The sequence below is a fragment of the Hemicordylus capensis genome, chromosome 2 (assembly GCF_027244095.1).
Source record: "Hemicordylus capensis ecotype Gifberg chromosome 2, rHemCap1.1.pri, whole genome shotgun sequence".
NCBI lineage: Eukaryota > Metazoa > Chordata > Lepidosauria > Squamata > Cordylidae > Hemicordylus > Hemicordylus capensis.
The window spans coordinates 381247185-381268691 of record NC_069658.1 but is presented as its reverse complement, the minus strand read 5'-3'; the positions used below and the strand labels follow the sequence as shown (position 1 = coordinate 381268691).

The following is a 21507-nucleotide window of genomic DNA, read 5'->3' as shown; positions in this document are numbered from 1 at the left end:
GGGGAGACTGAGTAGCCTCTGTCGATGCCCCCTCTTCCCCCCACACACACACTCTCAGGTGATCTGCTTCTCAACACCTCCCTCTCCTCTGCATGACTCCCATCCTGGCATGCCTAGCCTTGCACAAGTAGCATGATGATGTAGCTATCACATCACACGCCCAGAGGCAAAGGACATTCTTCCTCCTGAACTCTTCACATGCTTAGAAGCTTCTCCCTGCTGCATCAAGGATCAAAGGTCATCACTTAGTGTCTTGAGCAATCCTCTAGCCTGGAAAGATCCTTTCTTGCATAAACCTGCAACGGAGATCGCGAAGGTGCTGCGAAGGGAAGGCCTCCTCATCCAACAAGTACTTCATTTGGCAGGGCACAGGAGGCAAGTTGCACACTAGCCATGGTGGGGCGGGGCAAAATATGCTGTATTTTTTCCTCCAGAAACAAACATGGGATTTCTTAGTAACAGAATTGCCCCTTTAAGGAAATATGTTTAAAGGTAAAGGTAGTGTGCTGTTGAGTCGGTGTCGACTCCTGGCACCCACAGAGCCCTGTGGTTGTCTTTGGTAGAATACAGGAAGGGGTTACCATTGCCATCTCCCACCCAGTATGAGATGATGCCTTTCAGCATCTTCCTAGATCTCTGCTGCCTGATATAGGTGTTGTCTGGGAAACATACCAGCAGGGATTCAAACTGGCAACCTCTGGCTTGCTAGTCATTAGGTGGTTGGCTCCCACATAACGGTGTTAAAAGCAGTAACCTTTCTAACCTAGAAAGGCCCAAGTGACACTCTGTAGTGAAGGGAAGGATTTGAGGGAGGAACATAGGGAGCTACCATGTACTGAATCAGACCATTGGTCTATCTAGCTCAGTATTGTCTACACAGACTGGCAGCGGCTTCTCCAAGGAAGGAATCTCTCTCAGCCCTATCTTGGAGATGCCAGGGAGGGAACTTGGAACCTTCTGCTCTTCCCAGAGCAGCTCCATCCCCTAAGGGGAATATCTTACAGTGCTCCGCTCACACTTCTAGTCTCCCTTTCATGTGTAACCAAGGCAGACCCTGCTTAGCTAAGGGGACAAGTCATGCTTGCTACCACAAGACCAGCTCTCCTCACAAGACCAGGCCTCACTTAGAGCAACTTCTGGGAGAGTGGGCCTTTCCTATCCTAATAAGGAAAAAGCCCGGGAAATTCAAGACAGAAGGGCCAATCCAGAGGACTGGGTAGGAACTACACACTCAGCCACCTACTGGGGAGAAGAAAACTTTGCTCAGTTAGTTAGCTCTGTCCCAGGAATGTCCTCAGGAAGCAGCAGGCTGAGAGCTGCTGGAGAAATGAAAAGACCTGTAAGTAATAAGTTAGGACCAAGTTAGACACATGAGGGAAGTTATTTTTCTTTACTGATTGCTCTGAGTTGCCAGGTTTAATGAAAACTCTCTCTCTCTTACAATCTGCTTTATGAAGAGACATTTCAATCTCTGGTGGCATTTTTAAATAAAATTTGCACCCGTTGGAATATTATTTGCAATTTGCTTTAGCAGCCAAAGAGCACGAGTAGTTTGAATAGCACCTAGCTAACTAGGATATACGCCTTATAAAATGGCGATTGCAGTTGTTAGTATATATACCCACACTTCAAAGGTATTTTTATGAAGGCAGTGGTCAAAGGAATGCCCCAAGAGGGGCGCGGGAACCAAGGCCACAAGCCAGATGTAAATGTGAAGTGTGGCACTTGAAAGCAAATCGGAACCTATAGGGTTAAAGTATACAATGTATATTTGTGTATACAATGCGCAGGTGTGAAAGCTATTTATCGCTGACTATATAATGATGGAGGGACTCCCAGAGCCCTCAGGGTTTTTTGCTAGCATAAATAAAGCTTTGTTGACACTGATTTCTGGTGTCTGGTGAGAAAATTACCTAACCAAGAAAATGAACGTCAGGGAGGATCTGTCTCCCATTCTAACACACCGCATAACTTGGTACCAGAAAAGATACTGGCTGATATCCAGTGCATATCCAGGAGGGCTGCAGATCTGCAAGAAGCCTTCAGCATCCCTGAGCTGAAGGCTTCTTTGTGCATTTGACGGGACGGGGGGTGGGGGTAATTGTTGCATCTCTCCCCTCCCTCTAAAGCCCTGTCCACTCGTATAAATATGTTCCTGAGGGTCATGAAATGCTCAGGACCATATTTATACACGAGGGCAGGGCTTCTGGAGGGAGGGGAGTGAGAGATGCAAAAATGGCTTCCCACCCTGCACCCACTTCTCTGCTGCACAAAGAAGCCTTCAGTGCAGGAATGCTAAAGACGCCTGCAGATCTGCAGCCTGCACTGGGTGTCGGTCACTGGTAGTAAAACTGAAAAGCAAGAAGAAACCAGCTAATGCCTCCAAGGCCGTTGATATTTGAAGAATATGCTACAGAGAGCTGGAGAGGGTGGAAACAAGAAATGCAGTTGTATGGCATTGCATGGGGAGCAGATATAAAAGATGAGAGACTTCAGTCAGAACCATTTCTTCATGTGGTATTTGAAGAAACACAGGAGATACTTAATTCTTTTCAATTTGATGACAATGAAGATAAGGGGGAAATCACATTTTGATTTATAAATTTGAAGCATATGGTGCACCTAGAAGAAATGTTATATATGAAAGGCACAAATCTTTCACTAGAGCTCAGAATGAATGACAAAGAACCAACCCATATGTGACTGATTTAAAGCGGAGAGCCGGAAACTGTATGGATCACTTTTTAAGGGATGCATTGTGTGTGTCATAGTCAGACAGACTGAAAGTCAGATTACTGAGAGAGAGAGTAACTTAACTCAAAAGCGTACATTTGCTAAAATGTGTAAATTTGATGACAAATTTACACATAGAACCAAAAAAAGGTCAAGGCAAAGATAATATATTTTATACTGCCAGAAGCAGATGAAAACTTACATTATTTCTTTATCAACGCACTGAATTTGTCAGCTCTGAAGCAGTATGTTGATCTCCTCATAACTGATAACCAAACAGTGGATTTTAGAATTGGCAGAGGACAAAAAAAACAAACCCTAATGCAATATCTCTAACAATTTATAAAGCTTTGCAAGCTGAACCACTTCAACATTAAAATGTCAGATTAGTAATGTACATATTCTGGGAGAAGACTGCAAGCATTTGGTAAATGTGGCTTGAATTGCAAATATAAAGAGAAGACAGCTCAGCTGAAATTCCAGGCAGTAGATTTTGATGTACAAGTAGGAGCTTAGGAAGGTTGGAGTGGGCCCCGGAAGTGGTCGGAGCTCTGCCTTCCTCTCCTTCCCCAGCCAGCAACCCAGAAGTGTGACATTCACAGGTAAACCTTCCCAATGTTGGTGACAACTAAATGCAATCCAACCTCTGATTTCAGGGCAGGTTAACAAAACACCAGCTGAACACTGTGGCTTCCCCTGGCAATGCGGAGGCAATATTCTGGCATGGCCCCATCTTTCCTTCCCACCCACTCAGGGACATACTTTCAGGAGGCACCGCAGCATTCAGAGGGAAGGGGAGACTGTCAAAAAACCACTCCCTTCCCCACTCCCATGGCAGCAAAGCAGTATTCTGGGATTCAGCACACTACTTCCAGCGCTAGTTTTACCAGTGAATTCTGGGATTCAGCACACTACATCCAGTGCTAGTCTGGTTGTCTGACACTGAATACCACATATGTGTCATCTGAGATCTAAGCTTTGTAAAAAAGATGGTCTGAAGAAGCTATTCATTCGCCAAGCCCAGGTACTCAAACTGAAGACTTCAGAAATAAAAACCAAAAAGAATGAGATTATATTTCCTCATTAAATTCATATTTATTTTTTGTTTATTCACCCAGGCTTTTAATTAGATTTATAGTTTTAATACGTTTAATGTTGGGTTTTAAATGATTTTAATGTTAATGATTTTAATTGTTTAATTGATTTAATGTTTAAATGATTTTAATTGTAAACCTCCCAGAGACACAAGTTTTGGGCAGTATAGAAATATATTAAATAAATAAATTCTAAAAAGAATTTGGGATACCTTGGGAATGAATGTATTTCCATCTAAAAAGAAAGGTTCCCTTCTTCTGGTTGATTACTATTCAAAGTATATGGAAGTTATGTTTGCTTGAAAACAGCATAAGGGAATCAGTAAATTACTGCTATATTTTCAAAGCATGGTGTGTACCAGCACAGTTTGTGAGTTCTAGCCAGGCCCATAGCCCAGGGGTGCGGGGATGGAACTGGCTAGGGCGGGCCTGCCTCTCTGCTTCCCCATCCCCTAAACTTTTTACAAATAAATTTAAGTGCTCCAGTCTGCAGGTTGTCTGCCCCCCTATTTTTTTGTGCGCCCCTCCCAAACTGGTCCTGGTCCAAAACCTTTTCATTTAGGTCTAGGGACTTCAAAGAAGGTTTTGGATACCAAGCTGCCCGTGACTATATCAAGAGGCAGAGTGATAAGGGAACTCTTATACAGAGAGTAATATTTTCTTTTAAAGTAGAGAAGACATAGTGGAGGAGACTTTGGCTCAAAATTGACAGGATGCAGCATAGGACCCATTTGAAGGCTTATGCAGTAAGCATACAGCAAAAAAGGGTTTTTTATAGGCGTGCATTTCGTCTGCGGGTTCGCGTTCAGCAGAGCTATCCCGGGTTGTAAGGAGTTTAATTTCTGCTCTTTCTGCTTCAGATCAGTACCCAGAAATATTCTGCTGTGACGCTTTTAATGGGTTCTTTGCAGACAAAATCCTGTATTCGGGCTGACTTAGGCTCCGCTATTTCTGCAGCGTCTATGAAGGAGGTGTCCAGCAATCTCTCTTGCAGTATTAGGTTGGCTCAGTTTCAATCTGAGGATGTGGACAAGCTGCTTGGGGCGGTGCAGCCTACCACCTGTTCTCTGGATCCTTGCCCAACTTGGCTGCTTCTATCTAGCAGGGAGATTGTTGGAGGTGGCCTAGTTAATACCATAAATACATCGCTGAGGGAGGGGAGGGTGCCTGCATGTTTGAAGGAAGCAATGGTTAGACTGCTTCTTAAGAAGCCTTCCCTGGACCCCTTAGCAGTCTCCAATATCCCTTCGTTGGGCAAGGTGATTGAGAGGGTGGTGGCTGACCAGCTCCAGGCAGTTTTGGAGGAAACTGATTATCTAGACTCATTTCAAACTAGCTTTAGAGCTGGCTATGGGGTTGAGACAACCGTGGTTGACCTGATAGATGACCTCTACTGGGGAATCGATAGAGGGAGTGTGACTCTCTTTTGGATCTTGGTTCTTTTGGATCTTTTGGAGACATTCGATACCATCGACCATGGTATCCTTCTGGATCGCCTAGGGGAGTTGGAGATAGAGGGCACAGCTTTGCAGTGGTTCCACTCCTATCTCTTAGGTAGATTCCAGATAGTGGAGCTTGGTGACAGTTGCTCCTCAAAACACGAGCTGTTATATGGAGTCCTTCATAGCTCCATTCTGTCACCAATGCTTTTTAATATCTACAGGAAACCGCTGGATGAGGTCATCAGGAGATTTGGTGCAGGGTGTTATCAGTATGCTGATGACACCCAAATCTACTTCTCCTTTTCATCAGCATAATCAGGAAATGGCGTTCATTTCCTAAATGCTGGCCTACAGGCAGTAATGGGCTGGATAAGTGATAACAAATTGAAACAAATTTAATCCAAGCAAGACGGAGGTGCTCGTTGTGGGGGTTCAGAATCTGAGGGATGAGTTAGATCTTCCTGTGCTGGATGGGGTTACACTCCCCCTGGGAAGCAGCAGGTACGAAGCTTGGGAGTACTCCTGGACCAGGCCTCACCCTGGTATCTCAGGTGGAGGCTATGGCCAGGAGTGCTTTCTATCAGCTTTGGCTGACTTCCATAGCTACATCCATTCCTTGAAGAGGACAACCCCAAAACAGTGGTGCATCAGCTGGCTTGACTGTTGCAATGCACTCTACGTGGGGCTGCCTTTGTAGGTAGTTCGGAAACTTCAATTAGTTCACAATGCGGCAGCCAGATTGGTCTCTGGGGCAACTCGGAGAGACCATATTGTGCCTGTTTTGAAACAGTTGCACTGGCTGCCAATATGTTTCTGGGCAAAATACCAAGTGCTGGTTATTACCTTTAAAGCCCTGAACAGCTTAGGTCCAGGTTACCTTAGAGAGTGCCTTCATGTTCCCCACAGCATGTTAAGGTCATATGAGGAGGTCCATCTCCAGTTACCACCAGACTGAGTCTGGTGGCAACTCAAGAGGTGGGCCTTCTCTGTAGCTGCTCCTGGGCTGTGGAATGCACTCCCTGCAGAAATCTGCAATTTGAATTCATTATTAGCCCTCAAAACCTATCTGTTTGGCCTGGCCTTCCAGGGCTTTTAAATTGTTGTAAATGTTTTTAATCTGTTGTAACCTAGTTTTCCAGGGTTTTAAAACCGTGTTGAATGTTTTAATTGGTAATTGTTTTGTGGTGTTTTATAGTCTCTGTTTTTAACTAATTGATTTTAATTGTTTTGTTTTGATATAAAACGCCCTGAGCCATTTTTGGAAGGGCAGTATAGAAATTGAATGAATGAATGAATGAATGAATGAAGATAGAAAGAACTAAAAGTGCTCCATGAGTGGGTGTCCTTCGGGGAAACACTAGCTGAGAACTGAAACCTAAGGCAGCAACCCGTGTAAGGTAAGTTGCTGCAGGAGTTGTTAAGTAACATTTACTGGTTCATGGCTTCATTTCACTTACAGCACTGACCACAAAAGGGAACGCTAGAGTTCAAACTACCTGAAAGACACTTGCCCACCAGGACTGATCTTTCCCAGCAATGTGCAGACCCAGTGGAGTGCCTGTTGTGTTCTAGTGTACATTCTCAGCTCTCGGAGGGATGATGACGAGGCCCATAGGGCCAGCCAGTGCCCAGACGAACTGACCGTGCCCCCTAAAGCATTCTTCAGAATCTTTTGGCAAGACATACAGCTCCTCAGCAGACATGTTAATATGTAAAACCTCCCCTGAATGAATAAAATCTGAAAGCTACTGAACACTGGCATTCAAAACAAAAAGCTGTCTCAGCATCCAATTTAGCCTGAGACACAGACTAACCATCCCCACCTTATCTATCTCATCCACTATTTGAATTTGAAAGTAAAGTCATCACATATTCAACTTTTCCCCCAGGTTCTGCTTTTTTGTCATAGTGACAGTCACAATCTCACCCAGGTGAGTGGAGCTGAAGTCAGGGCTGCTGCCAAACTCTCATTAATCAGTGACTCAATTATCTCTTCAAAGCCAGACAATCTGCAGTACATATTCAATAAGGTCCCACAAACAGCAATTTATCTCTAATTATCTAATCATCCTTCTCTAAATCTGCCACTTCTTACCAATAATCTTATTACTGTAATTAATTGCAGAGCTCATTAAGTACTCAGAGCACAGTAAAAGTGTACACAACAACACCCAAATTCCACCCACGTCTTCTTAACAGAATGCCTGAAAAAGATTTCTCTTTCTCCCAGAAAAAAACACACAGTATGATCCCTTTAATATTAATAAGGGGGGGATAAAAATAGAATGGTAAATCTGCCAGGTCTCCATAAGGACTACTTGATATAGTCTTCAACTTTAACAAAACATATGTGAAAAATCAGAAGCTTCCCAGAAGTTTGTCAGTGTAGGTGGGTGACATTAGTAGTCACGATCATGGACCCACAACAGTCTCTAAAAGTTCTAACAATTGGAATTGGAATGTCTAGTTTGATTTCTGGTTACAAAATTACTAAATCTTCGATTTAAATATATATGACAATCTGAATAATCCAATGTGTAGTGTCTGCCTTCTTCCTTGAGAACCACCAGTGAGCATTTAAAAGTCAAATTGTCTGTAAATGCAGATGATTTAAATAAAATCACAAATCTACTGTATAATAAACATATATTTTTTAATTATAGTTCCTATAAGTTTATAGTTCCTTTATCGTTTATAGTACTATAAATAAAATAGATTATTTTATTTATAGTTCCAGTGGCATCAGTTGCCTTACCTGAGCAGAACTGCCAATATGAAAGTGTTGTACCAGAAAGTTTTTTATTGATAAAAATTTTCACTGAAGTTAAAAAAAACCACACACACTAGAAGGAAAAGATCAAGGCCCCAGTCCTAGAGACAGCCATCAGTTTCAGTGAAACATGACATGCGAGTATGCTTCAGCTATTGCCCATGACAAAACTGCTTGCTTTCCTCCTGCAACCCCTGCAATGCAAAGCAAACTAGTTACAAATGTTGGTTTTTCCATTGGGTATAGAACCTCCTGTTTGGCAGGGCCATCTGTGTTACGTGAGACACTGGTCTTTTAATTTTCTTTGGGTGGGGGCATCTCTCTAGCTACAAGTCCAGAACTATTGTTGACAAAGCTGCAGGATTCTCCCTTTCCAGCAGTTCCTCACAGAGCTACTTGCCATGCCAACACACTCCCTCTTTGCTCATGCATTCACTCCCTTCCTGCGCAGAGTATAGAGATACTACAGTTTCAGTATTCCCTTCTCAGAAACCCATGCTCCCCTCTGCAGGCATCATATCCTGTGCACCATGCTGGCAGGCCAAAGTGAAAAGGAAATTGATAGAAGATAAGTGAGGTAAACAACAACCTTTGTTATTCTGAAGGGTAACACTGGTATCAAGGAGCAGAGATACAAGATTCACAGAATAGATCAAACAGAATGCTTCCTGTGGCCATTTTAAGTGCAGTACTAAAGTGGCACAGCGGGGAAATGCTTGACTAACAAGCAGAAAGTTGCCGGTTCAAATCCACACTGGTACTATATCGGGCAGCAGCAATACAGGAAGATGCTGAAAGGCATCATCTCATGCTATGTGGGAGGAGGCGATGGTAAACCCCTCCTGTATTCTACCAAAGACAACCACAGGGCTCTGTGGTCGCCAGGAGTCAAAATCAACTTGATGGCACACTTTACTATACTCCTAAAATGTGGTGGCCATTTTAGATTTAAATGGGAGTAAATCTCTCTTAACACAATGGGCTTTGCATAGAGTTGTGCTGTTAGTAACGCTTCTGCTTCTCAAACCCAGTTCCTGAGGTTTAACATATTTATACCCAGCAGTGGGCTACATTAATGCATTATTTCAATATACATTATTCACAGACCAAAACCATCACATTATTGACTGCAGAAACTCTGCTCTGATCTCTGCAAAAGACCTCGCACACTCAGGAAACATTTTTAAATTAAGTGCATTTCTAAATGCATGCGCTGAATTGTCTGGCCAATTAGAAGCATTTAATAAACTACTCATAATAAATAAACTGCATGAGTCTAAGAGCCAATTTCAGGATAAAGGCACTCCAGTTATCCTTGCACAGTAGGAAACATGCCCGTAGTTGAGAGGTTTGTGTTGTAAATAATCTATAAATTATGTATAGCATTTATCCATCTATGAGATTGGATTGGAACCACAGCCACTTTCAGTGTGAGGGTGCCAAATGCAAAATTAAGAAATAAATCCCACTTGTCCCTGATGCACCCCAGTCTCCCTCACTATTTAATTCTGCAGAACTTGCTCTTCAGGCACTGCCTCCCCACCTGCCATGGATGGTCCAGGTTTTTGGTAACCTGAGTTTCATTCCCATTCTCTTTTACAGATTTAAACAGACAGGATTTAAATTCACCTCATAGCCCAGAAAAATCCTTCTAGAATGAATGTGGCATCCAGGGCAACCACTACCATTTTTACCATAAGAAACAACAATTTTGCTTGAATTGAAATTGGGGTGTTTGTCCAAAAGTAGCACGATACCAAGGATAGGAGAGGAAACAGGTAGGCTGGAGGCAGATGCAAGGTGGTAGTAGGCCAGATAGGCAAGACCCAAACTTGAAAGTGGCTCAGTCCAGGCCTGATCTGAAAGCATTTATAGCTAGGCCAGCCCAGGGAGAATCCAAAGGATTACCTGGCGATGGAGCCATACTGGAGTCTGAATGGAACAATACTATCCCCTGCTGCCCTCTGTTCAGCTGTTTCCTTGATTGACTCACCACAAAGGACACAAGCATACAGACTGAAAGTTCCTATTTCAAGTCCTATCTGGTCCTGAGAGATGTTTGATGAAAAGAGACCTGAACCCAGAGGCAGATTTAAAATGGACCTTGGGGACTAGGTCCATGGCCTCCTGTCTCGAGGGGCCTCCAAATGTTTGGGTGGGCTCCCCAGAGCCCTGCCGCTGCCCCACGCACGCTCCACTTAAAACTTTTTTTAAAAACCTATTAACCGTCCACCGCTGTGCAGTGAGGATGGCCACTCGAGGGGAGACCAAGGCAGCGATGGGGGCAGAGGCGGCGGCAAGAGCTCCCTCCCTGAGCCTGCCTGCCTCGAAATTACAGATTGGGCCATTTTTGGCTGATTTAGGGGCTCTCTGTGCACGCACGCACATGTGCAGAGTCCCCAAATAGGCCCAAAATGGGCCAATCTCTCATTGTTGGAAGTGAAGGACTTTGCACTGTCTCAATGACAGAGGGGGACAGAATAGTGAGTCAGAGGGCTAGAGGGGGTCAAGACATTGGTCATCCCTTCTCTACTGCTCTGACACTATCCCTTTGGTATGTTTCCCTAAGAATCCTTGTCTTGGGAGGCAGGCAGGCTCAGGGAGGGAGCTCTTGCCACCACCACCGCCTTGGTCTCCCGAGTGGTCATCCCCACCAAACAGTGGTGGACAGTTAAAAGGTTTTTTTTTTAATTAACTTGCCCCCAAGCAATTAACAAGCAATTAACTTGCCCCCCTTCAGGTCCAGGCTTCAAAATTACCTAGGTGCGCCCCTGACTGAACCAAAATAAGTCCTCTTCCGCCATCATCACCTTGTTCAGAAAGGTTGGGAAGCCATTGCGTCAACTGTGGGGGGTTGACATTTGCCAGTGATTCGGAGGCGTGTGACTGAACTGTGGTGAGAGGTGTCATCTTTCTTCTTTATTTTTACCCACAAGTCACCACAGTGAAGGCAGGAAGCACTGCTGTCACTCTCTCTGTCTTAGGCATCACTATGTAGGCCAATCTCATAGTGGAGTAGTAGTCGGTGAGACGACTGGTCATGCAGTTGGCGAAACCCCACATTTCTGTGAATATGCTTGGCCTGCATGTTCTGGTTGCCGTGCCAGAACAGGGGACTGTCCTGTTCCCATGGAAATGGTTTTAAAAGGCTAAAATTCTGCCGGTGAGCTGAGAGAAAGTGCTGGGAAACCGATCCAGCCCCACCACGTCTTCTCCTTCCTCACCAGACAGCTGACTGGCAAGACTGGAACCTGCATAAGCTGTTTACACCTCCACCATGGAATGGTCTGCAGTTCATTGTCAGGCTCTCCTCCTCTTATTTTTCAATAGCTGGCATTCGCCTTTTCTTAATTTTTTAAAAAACATTTTTACACCGTATGTGCTAAAGTCTCAGTGTACTAATAAAAAACAAATACATGCATAATAAAATGTTAAAACCTCTTTGTGTGGGTATTACTATGGTAGATACCATCTACATTTCTCTTTGTTGTGAGGATGGTCACTGAGCAATTGTAATGAGGATTATAAAACCATTTTAAAATATCAAAAACCTCTTTAGTTTAAAATGAGAGTGAAGGTTCTTACAGTTTTCGCTTGTGCACTAAAGGCATGGAAATTGCAAGTTAGGGTGGTCACCTTAACTTCTGCACCATGTAAGCAAAGGCTTTGTACAGTCTTGTATATCAGTGTTTCTCAACCACCGGTCCCTGGACCGCTGCCGGTCCCCGAAGGGTTGAGTGCCGGTCCCTGACTGGGAGTCAACCCCCCCCCAACTGAAATCAAGGCACTCACTTCCTCAATTTTGCACATGGCACGGAAGAGGAAGAGTATCACGGAGGCATGGGACCCTTCTTGTGCCTTGCCTCCACGTGCTGCTGAGATCTTCCTACAGCTATCATATTCCCTATCTTTACAGCTTCAAACTGTATGCGATGCGGGGGCATGGAGGAAAAAGTATGGCAGTGGGCGCCACTTGAAGGGCTGCTGGTTCTTGCATGCTCATTGTTTGCAGCCAAAGGTTGGTTGATTGAAACCCAGCTGCCTGTTGTGATCGAGGCACCTTGAGCGGGAACGCTGTTTCCCTCTTGCATCAGTGGGGCTTGCTTGTATGTTGTTTTCATTGGCCCCATGTAGCTTTTGAATTTTTCTAATGGCCCAACATCCCCTCTCCACTGAGTAATCACAAGCACCTCCACTCCAGACATACTGGAGACAAATTTGTTCACCCAGGCTTTTAGATTCAGGAGTTCTCAGCCTTGGGTACCCAGACGTTGGTGGACTTCTACTCCCATAATCCCCAGCCATAATGGCCAAATGCCATTGTTGCTGGGGGTTATGGGAGTTTAACTGAGGGACCCAAGGTTAAGAACCCCTAATATTCCATGTTTGCAAAAGATTCCAAATTTAATTATTTTAATGCTTATATTATTATTATTTTCATTCTAAACTGCCCAGAGATGCAAGTTTTGGGCAGTATAGAAGTCTGATAGATAGACAGACAGACAGATAGACAGATAGATAGATAGATAGATAAACAGACTTGAAACCCCTTTACTAACTGCTGGTCCGGGAAACTGGACATGAAGAATGTAGCGGTCCTTGAAACTCTGCACGAAGAATTTAGCGGTCCTTGACTCCAAAAAGTTTGAGAAACACTGTTGTATATTATGCTGGTTTAACAAATTAGGCTTTATGCAGCCACAGTTTGCCTTGGTCTTTCAGCTCAGTATCGGGCTGGGGAGGGATGAGTGAGGCAGAAATTCAATACGTGCACCTCCCCCAGTTACTTGCTAGAGATGCAACTGCTGCAGCCTCAGAAAAGATTACAGTTCCTAAGAGCATCAAGATGACATTTCACCCAGGGATAGGACCATAGAGCAGTGGTAGAGCATCTGCTTTACATGCAGAAGGTCCCAGGTTCAATCCCTGGCATCTCCAAGTAGGGCTGGGAGAGATTGCTGCATGAAACCTTGGAGAAGCTGCTGCTAGTCAGTGTAGATGATACTGAGCTAGATGGACCAGTGGTCTGACTCGGTACAAGGCAGCTTCCCGAGTTCCTCTGAGAACACATGCCATTCCCACAACTCAGGAGAGGAGAGCTGGTCTTGTGGTAGCAAGCATGGCTTGTCCCCTTAGTTAAGCAGGGTCCACCCTGGTTGCATATGAATGGGAGACTAGAAGTGTGAGCACTGTAAGATCTTCCCCTTAGGGGATAGAGCCACTCTGGGAAGAGCAGAAGGTTTCAAGTTCCCTCCCCTGGCTTCTCCAAGATAGGGCTGAGAGAGATCCCTGCCTGCAACCTTGGAGAAGCCACTGCCAGTCTGTGAAGAACTGTGAAGAACTGTGAAGCTAGATAGACCAATGCTCTGATTCAGTATATGGCAGCTTCCTATTTTCCTATGACTCCAGAGGATTTTTTTTAAAAGTCATTTTAAAGGTCAAGCGGTGGAAGATGATTGCCTGATCCTACACTATCAAGAGTGAAGCTAAAGGAAAGCATCGTGTAGCCTGCCGTCAGGTCCTCTTTTAGGGGTGGGACCAAAACATCATCACTTTGGAGAGCTTGAAGCAAAGTAGGATGCCGCCCCCCGAATTGGAGCTCTGAGGCAGCCTCTGAAGTGAAGTGTTTCTCTCAGTCCTAGTGTGAAAAAGGCCTTTGGTAACCTTGCATTCTGCTGTTCTGTGGAATCTATAGTAGAATAACTACTAGGCTATGAATCATTTTGGAAATTAAGGGTTTTAAACTAGCTGGATCAGAACTGGCATTTAATATCCAAGCCTTGTTAATTCAAATTCGAGGGGGGCTCTAAATGTGTCAGTGTTACATACTGTGCCATGAAGGGTCTATAATGTTTATATTGGTGACAAACAGAGAGAGGTAAAGGCCTCTAGCCATTTCTGTTCAACAGAGTGAACTTGGGCAGTGGATTTCAGCCAGCTAGCCACAGCACCCTACTAGCATTTGCCCATGTTAATTTCATTATTGCCAATGGTTTTTGTTTTTAAAAAAAATAGTTTTCATTACAGCTTAAAGCAGAGAATTAGACAGACAAACCTGCATCATATATGCCTTTGGCTTAACTAGTCATAATTGTCCAAAGGGGTTCGGATAACTTCATGGAGGAAAGGTCTATCAATAGCTACTAGTTGGAGGGCTACAGGCCCCCCTCCAGGCTCAGGCAGGATGCCTCTGAGTACCAGTTGCAGGGGAGTAACAGCAGGGAGAGGGCATGACCTCAACTGCCTGTGGCTTCCAGCGGCATCTGGTGGGCCACTGTATGAAACAGGATGCTGGACTAGATAGGCCTTGGGCCTGATCCAGCAGGGCTGTTTTTATGCTGTTAGGTCCCCTTCCAATCCCCCAAATGCCCCTTCTGTTCCCTATTGCAATGGAAATGCCAGTGGAGCTACAAGTCTGTTGCTGGAAGCAGTTTTCTCTCCAATGCCAGGCCTTTTTTAAAGCCTACTTTCCAGTAGGCTTATGGGATCACTTGGCATTCTGTGTGTGTGTCCGTGTGTCCCCCCACCATCAACTTCTCAACGCCTGGACCAATAAGAACCAAATATGGTACAGTTGTAGGGACACCTCAATGGCATGATGTCATCCACCCCGATCCAAGATGGCAGATGAGTAAATCTTTGAGGCACAAGTGGGCTAACTTGTGAACCGCCTAACCAATTTGAACCAAATTTGCTACAGATGTAGGGACACATAGGGATGCTCAAATGGCATGGTGTGTGATGATGTCATCCACTCCATTTTAAGATGGCAGCCACATGGGCATCTGAGGTGCAAGTGGGTTAATTTGTGGACTATCTAATCAATTTCAACCAAATTAGGTACAGTTGCAGTGAGTGACACATAGGGACACCTCAATGGTGTAATTTGTAATGATGTCATCCACCTTAATCCAAGATGGCGGATGCATTAACTTTTGAGGCACACGTGGGCTAACTTGTGAAACACTTAACTGATCTGAACCAAATTTGCTGCAGCTATAGTGACATCTCAGTGGTGAAGATTGTGATGATGTCATCCACCCCAATTCAAGGTGGTGGGCACATAAACTTTTGAGGTGCAAGTGGACGAACTTGTGTACAGTCTAACCGATTTGAACCAAATTTGCTACAGCTGAATGGACACATAGGGATGCCCCAATGGTGTAGTTTGTGATGATGTCACCCACTCTGATCCAAGATGGCGGATGCATGAACTTTTGAAGCACAAGTGCACTAATCTGAGGACTATCTAACTAATTTGAATCAAATTTGGAACAGCTGTCGTGAATGCTGAATGACACACAGGGGCACCTCAATGGTGCAGTTTGTAATGATGATATCCACCCCAATCCAAGATGGCGGACACATGAACATTTGAGGCACAAGAGATCTAACTTGTGGACCTCGACTGGCATCAAATTTAGTCCAGATGTAGAGACAGTGAAAGGAAAGTAGGCTGATTAGTTCTTAATAGAACAACTTGTTCAGAGTTATTTTTGCTAGTAAATATCTGGGATGGCTTTCACAACATTATGATTGTGTCTGCACTAGGGATTCTTACATATCTAAATAAGAGCATCAGAAAATAAAATGGTGGTGAATCATGGAATGGCCAAGTACCAACAATGCCTTTGATTCGTTTCCAGTTCTAACACATTGTACTGCCAACAATCTCACAGGCCAGCTGTGGATTGCTGTGCAGCAACCACTCCATGAATTTGCAGAAGTGCAAACCAAACGTAGATGATTTTGCCTACTATCAAGACAACTCCCAGAAGCCAGATCAGACACCTGCCATGGGTTCAAACAGCTGTGCTGATTCTGTCCACTTTCCCAAATGGCCAGCAGTACACCAGCTAAACTAGCTTCCTTAATTAGCAAATGCCTCCAGGCAGTGCCAAAAGGCACTGACAGTCTTGGTGACCTGTTGGGGGAAGATATTACACTTATCTGCTTCAATTGTACTGGAAATTTAGTAACAGTGATGAAGTTCCTCATAGGAAGGGTTCTCACAGTCACAGGTGTCATGACTGGATGCGGTTTACCCACACTGATATAATCATGTGACCCTGCATCACACTGGAATTCTCTGCTTTTGTTGTCCTAAGTGAAAACCAGCATCAGTCATCTAAGATCTGAAGTAGGGTGGCTGATCTCAGGATGTTCCAAACGATTATCCAGTGATCATGTTAACCTGGTTCTCTCACTATTCTGGCTGCCTGCACGCAGCATGCCCTCACCATGTGACCACCATAGCCAACTGCACCAGGTGTGGATGCTACACACCGGTGCTCTGATACCTTGCTCCTACTCCATGGCTCCCAACCCCCACACCATTGGCCATGCTCTGCCTGGCAACCCACTCACATGCAATGCCACCTATGTGTCTCACTGCCCACCGCTTCAAGCTACAGCACAGCATGCCATGCCCAGCAGTCGTCCTGCCCTCCCAGTGATCACCTAAACAGGTCCATAATGTTTGTTATTTTCAATTAACCAAGAGATATTCAGATAATGTCAAGAAGACTAGAGTTTGAATCTCTGGAGTTACTAAGCTGGCAGCAGAGTCAAGATCATACATGGAGCATCCGCAGAGGAAAATGAAAAGTTTGAATACTGACATTTACAGCAATGATACCCTATTTGTTTTGTAGTGCATTGTTTATTATAAGAAACATGCCAGTCTGTGAGAAAAGCAACAGGGAAAACAATCTAAAAACAAATTTATGGCTCATGCAATTGACAAACACTATCACACAGAAACAAACCAATGGCCTCAATTATTGACATAATGTTATTACAGTGTTGTCCTTTGTGGGGCAATCCTGTTTGAAAGGCTGTGGTTGTGAGCTGCCTTGGTGGACCCAAACAGTGTGGAAAGACAAGAAAGCAATCTATTTAAAAAAAAAAATCAGCTTCTCCCCTTCCACATACTCCATGGACATGCAGATAGTTCAATAAGTCAGAAGTGGGAATACAGTTGCTAGTGAAACAAGAACAAGGCAATTTCTAGACAATAACACACAAATAAAATTTTACTAGGAAATTTGACACATTCTGAAATGTTTGGAAATATACTGTAGTGGGAAACCTTTCCTCGGTGCAAGTTTACATTCTGCAGCAGTTCTGTGAAAACTTACTTTTTCTCAGCATTCCTAGAGTGTAATCTTCTGTAAAAATGAACAATCTGTAAAGAAAGGTGTCAAACTGGGCTCCTTTATGCCTCAAGACGTAGTTATAATGTGAGGGCAAATCTTTAACCGGCTTTGTCTGGCAAGATAAGCATTTTTCAGGGGAAGCTGAAGTAGAATTAATCTTTTCTCTGTGTGTGGGACAATCCAGTATGTCATTCTACAGCGTAAATGACCGGTTCCATTGAAGAAAAGGGAAGCACTCTCATTGTACAATGGAGGATCATCACCTGCCTATTTCCTCACAAAAGCTTCAACGCCCAGCAGCCTCTTTAAATCAATCTTGCTAAGTCAGTTGCACTATTCAATTACAGGACAATGCCTGCTTGGATGAGTTTATAAAATCCTTTGTGATAAGAAAAAGTCAGCAGACGTAACTTTTCCCTTGCAGTCTCCCATGGTGACATCTACTCATAAAACGGGGACCCACCTTTGTAAAACCTACAACATTGTAAAAGTATATATATTTCTTGAGAGTATGGTTAAACAAGCGCAAATGATAGTTTAAACTCATTGTTGAGGCTGGTTCACATAAGCAGGTATATCACTTAGTAATTCAACACATGATAGCTCATAGCTGAATGTGTGGATTGGTTTCATCAGAAAGCTTAGTTATGAGATCAGGTGAGATTATACATATGTTCAAACTGTGATTTGTAGGTTGTTCACACATGTAGGACATCTCTTGATGCTATGTTCATCATGTGATGAGCATATATGCAGAACCACCACTGGATATTAATTTATGATGTGAAAAACATTCTAAATAAGAAACTGTCATTTTTCTGTTGTGAAAAGAGCATTCTGAATTGGAGTCTAGATCTGGAGGAGGAGTGCTACCCCAGCCAAAACCCATTTGGAAGATTTCTCTTTAGTCTTCAGGTTGAATGTCCAGACGTAGGTTGGGCCCCGTTGGCGGGTTTTGTACACAGGGCATGGATACACATTCCGAGTGTCTTGCTTATCAACGGGGATGGCTTTGATGAAAATAATTGGCATTGATGGAGTTAGATCTTTCAGCCGGGCATCAGCAAGTAACCCTGTCTGTGGAAGATAGCAAGGAAATGTGAGGTGATATTTCCAAACCTTTCTAGAATCCTGACTGCAGCACACACATCCCTCTGTCGCTAGTCCTTCCCAGAATTTACAGAATCCCATTATCTTTTATTTGCCTGTTCCCTGACCTGCTTTTTTGCCAGCTCATTGGAATGGTTGAACCTAAGAAAGCTGATCCGAATTGTACCTTTCTTCCACCTCATGTATTCATTTGCTCAACATTAGTTCAAATGGGCAGCTTGGTTTATTGAGAATGTGGGTTCAGTTGATTTGTGCACACTTTGGCATACAGCAAAACAGCCATGTGATTGCTTCACTACACACTGAGCTTGCAAGACAAACTCACATTTACCATACCAGTACAAAGCCTCTGAAAGTGTGCTGACTGATATCTCGGTAGATGTGAGTTTGATGTGTGAGACTTTTGCTGGTAATGGAGCTATCCTATGGCCTCTTCACAACAAGCTGCATAGCCACATAAAGTGTTAATTGTCTCTCAGAGAGCTAACACTCATTCAATGTGTGGAAATTTGAGTCTTGTACCTGGATGCTCATCATCGCACCTGTTTCCCCAAAATGGTTAACAGCTGCTTCAGGAGGGCAATTTCGATAAAGAAAATGGGCAGAAGGAAAGGGTTAAACATCCCCTCTCCTAATGCTGATTATCCATTTAAATTTGGAGGGGTATCCCATATTGATTTTAAGCAAAAATCAAAATATCAGGTGATCCAGTCATGGATCTTCCATGTAACATAGTTTGCTTAAGATGAAAGCAGAATCTTGACATTGTACCTATCACTAGCAAGGTGAAAGAGCTGACTGGTCAGTTAGAGATATGGATAGCTCAAACACAAGGTAGGTAACAAACTTCAAGCTAGAATTTGCTGCACTGGATTGGTGTGAAGGGGAAGGGATTTGTACTAGAAGACCTCCAAGAACTCTTTCTGTTCTAAATTATATGATTCTAGACTCTAACATCAGCACCCATGTGAGTGGAGACCAGAATAAAAATAAAAAAACGGTGGATACTAGGGGATTACATAGCCCAGGTGGTACTAGAACCAATAGAAGAACAATACAGATACAATGAATATTTATATACTGCTTTTCAACAAGATTCCCAAAGTATATACATAGATATGTACACATAGATAGACATAGACATACTGTAAATAAATAAATAAAATGGCTCCCTGTCCCCAAAGGCTCACAATCTAAAAAAGAAACCTAAGATGGATACCAGCAACAGCCACTGAAGGGATGCTTTGCTGGGGATGGAAAGGTCCAGTCGCTTTCCCCTGCTAAATAAAGATAATCACCATTTTTTAAAAGTGCCTCTTTGCTCAGTTAGCAGGGGCTAAGACCATTAACCTTTGTGAATAAGAGAGTACATGGACCAACCAGTTTCCCAGAAGTCATCGTGTTTGCCCACTGCCTAAGGGTAAAGCTCTTTGCTTCTAGAAGTGGGGAGGAAAACAAAGAGAAGCAAAGGGGGTGACCCCAAGGTAATTTGGGGGAGCAAAGGGATGGCAAAGACCATTACTGAGGAGCCTGGGTCTTGCTATATACAATAAATACATACTTTACTGAATGTAGTTAAATCATGTCAATCATTTTTTTATCTTTTAAATAAAGCTGGATAGACCTGAAGTTGTGAGAATCAGCAAATCTCCCTGCAATTCCATTCAGATCCAGAAAGTTTGACCATGATTTTTCAGAAGTCATAACAGCTAAGCAATATTTGCTTTTCTTTGAGGTATTTTGTTTGCTTAAAAGCTCTGAAATTATTCGTTATTGTTTGCTTGGCATTTAAAAAAAATTGTATTTACCACTTTTTCACAGAAATAAGGCTGGACTCTCCTTTTACACTATACTGTTATTGGATTAGGCATAACCTTCCAGTCTGGTCCTCCCAGGCTAGTTTCTTTTTGTTGTCCAAGACCATGTGGCAGGAGATGTGAGGGCCAGCAAAAGCCTGGGGAGGGGAGGGGACCAGGAGGGGAAGGTCCCCTGAAAAAAGGTCTCTGCACTGCATCCTCCCACACATGGATGGATGAGGCCAGTCTTACCCCTAGCCAACAGAGGCACCGCAGCAGGGTGGCTTGGCTTGGCTTTGAGTAGTTGGAGTAGAAATGGCTTCTGCTTGCTGTTATGGAAGATAGGAGGTAGTGGATGAAACTTATTTAATCATCTCCATACTTTCTAACATTTTTTAGTCCATGCTATAAGAAAAGGAAAGGTTGTGCCACTGAGTCAGTGGTGACTCTTGGCAACCACAGAGTCATGTGGTTTTCTTGGTAGAACACAGGAGTGTTCTTACCATTGCCTTCCTCCTGTGCAGTATGAGATGATGCCTTTCAGCACCTTCCTATATCGCTGCTGCCTGATATAGGGAAACACACTAGCAGGGATTTGAACCAACAGCCTCCTGCTCTCTAGAAAGGTTGCTTTTCTGCTGCGCCATTAGGAGGCTTCAGACATAGTCCATGCTATAGGATCTTAATACTAAACTATGAATGGAAGCTGAAAAAGTCAAAGGGATAGTGCGACATTTGGGTGGGGAGAGAGAGCATCTGCTACCTCTTGGAGACATCCTTTTGAAACCAAAGATAATGAAACAAGGGGTGGTGGGGAAACTACTCATTCTTTAAGGATTACCTCTCACTATACATTCATTTCACACATTAGGCCTAACTTCTTTATGTTTGCGCTGCATAATGATGAAGGTGTATATATCAAGATGGAACCCTCTGATCAGCATATTAACTTCTAGGAAAATAATTTGCATTCTGACATGGATATACAACAGTAAGCAACCTTGATCTCTTGAAAAAACAATATGTATATTGTTATACTAAAGTAACTCTGATAATAGATAGTGCCTGTAGAGCTTAAGGTTTCCAAACAAGCAGTGAGTAAACACAAAATAATCCTTGCAACAACATCTCTTCCGGGAGCTGGTGTTGCAACTTACTGCAACTTGCAATACATCCTTAATTTTTCAGTGGGGTGTGTGTGTGTGTGTGTGTGTGTGTGTGTTTTGTTAAGCAGGCACCTTGTTGGAAAGAAACAAAGGAAATCAATTTTCCATGAAATATCCCTTCCTATTTTTAGACTGACAAAGTTTTCAAACTCTCTCAGATCACTTCATGGTATTAATTCATATTTTTATTTACATGCTTATCACCCTGCTGATCAAAAGAAGCTTTGACTTGGAGGCA

At 43.5% G+C, this 21507-nt stretch overlaps 1 protein-coding gene and 1 long non-coding RNA gene across 10 annotated transcripts in view; one reads left to right on the top strand and one right to left on the bottom strand.

Moving 5' to 3' along the window:
* Positions 1-1283: 1283 nt before the first annotated feature.
* On the top strand, positions 1284-3846 carry LOC128347872 (uncharacterized). The gene is made up of 2 exons (XR_008317785.1): positions 1284-1339; positions 3390-3846. It is a non-coding gene; the product is annotated as an uncharacterized LOC128347872 (long non-coding RNA).
* A 12835-nt stretch (positions 3847-16681) lies between these two features.
* Positions 16682-21507, bottom strand: part of DNAH9 (dynein axonemal heavy chain 9) — a 330190-nt gene continuing 325364 nt past the window's right edge. For all 9 annotated transcript variants that reach the window (XM_053297116.1, XM_053297118.1, XM_053297119.1 and 6 more), the window contains one exon: positions 16682-18274. In XM_053297116.1, coding sequence (XP_053153091.1) covers positions 18047-18274 — 228 coding nt within the window. In that variant the 3' untranslated portion in view covers positions 16682-18046. The remainder of the gene's footprint in view (positions 18275-21507) is intronic.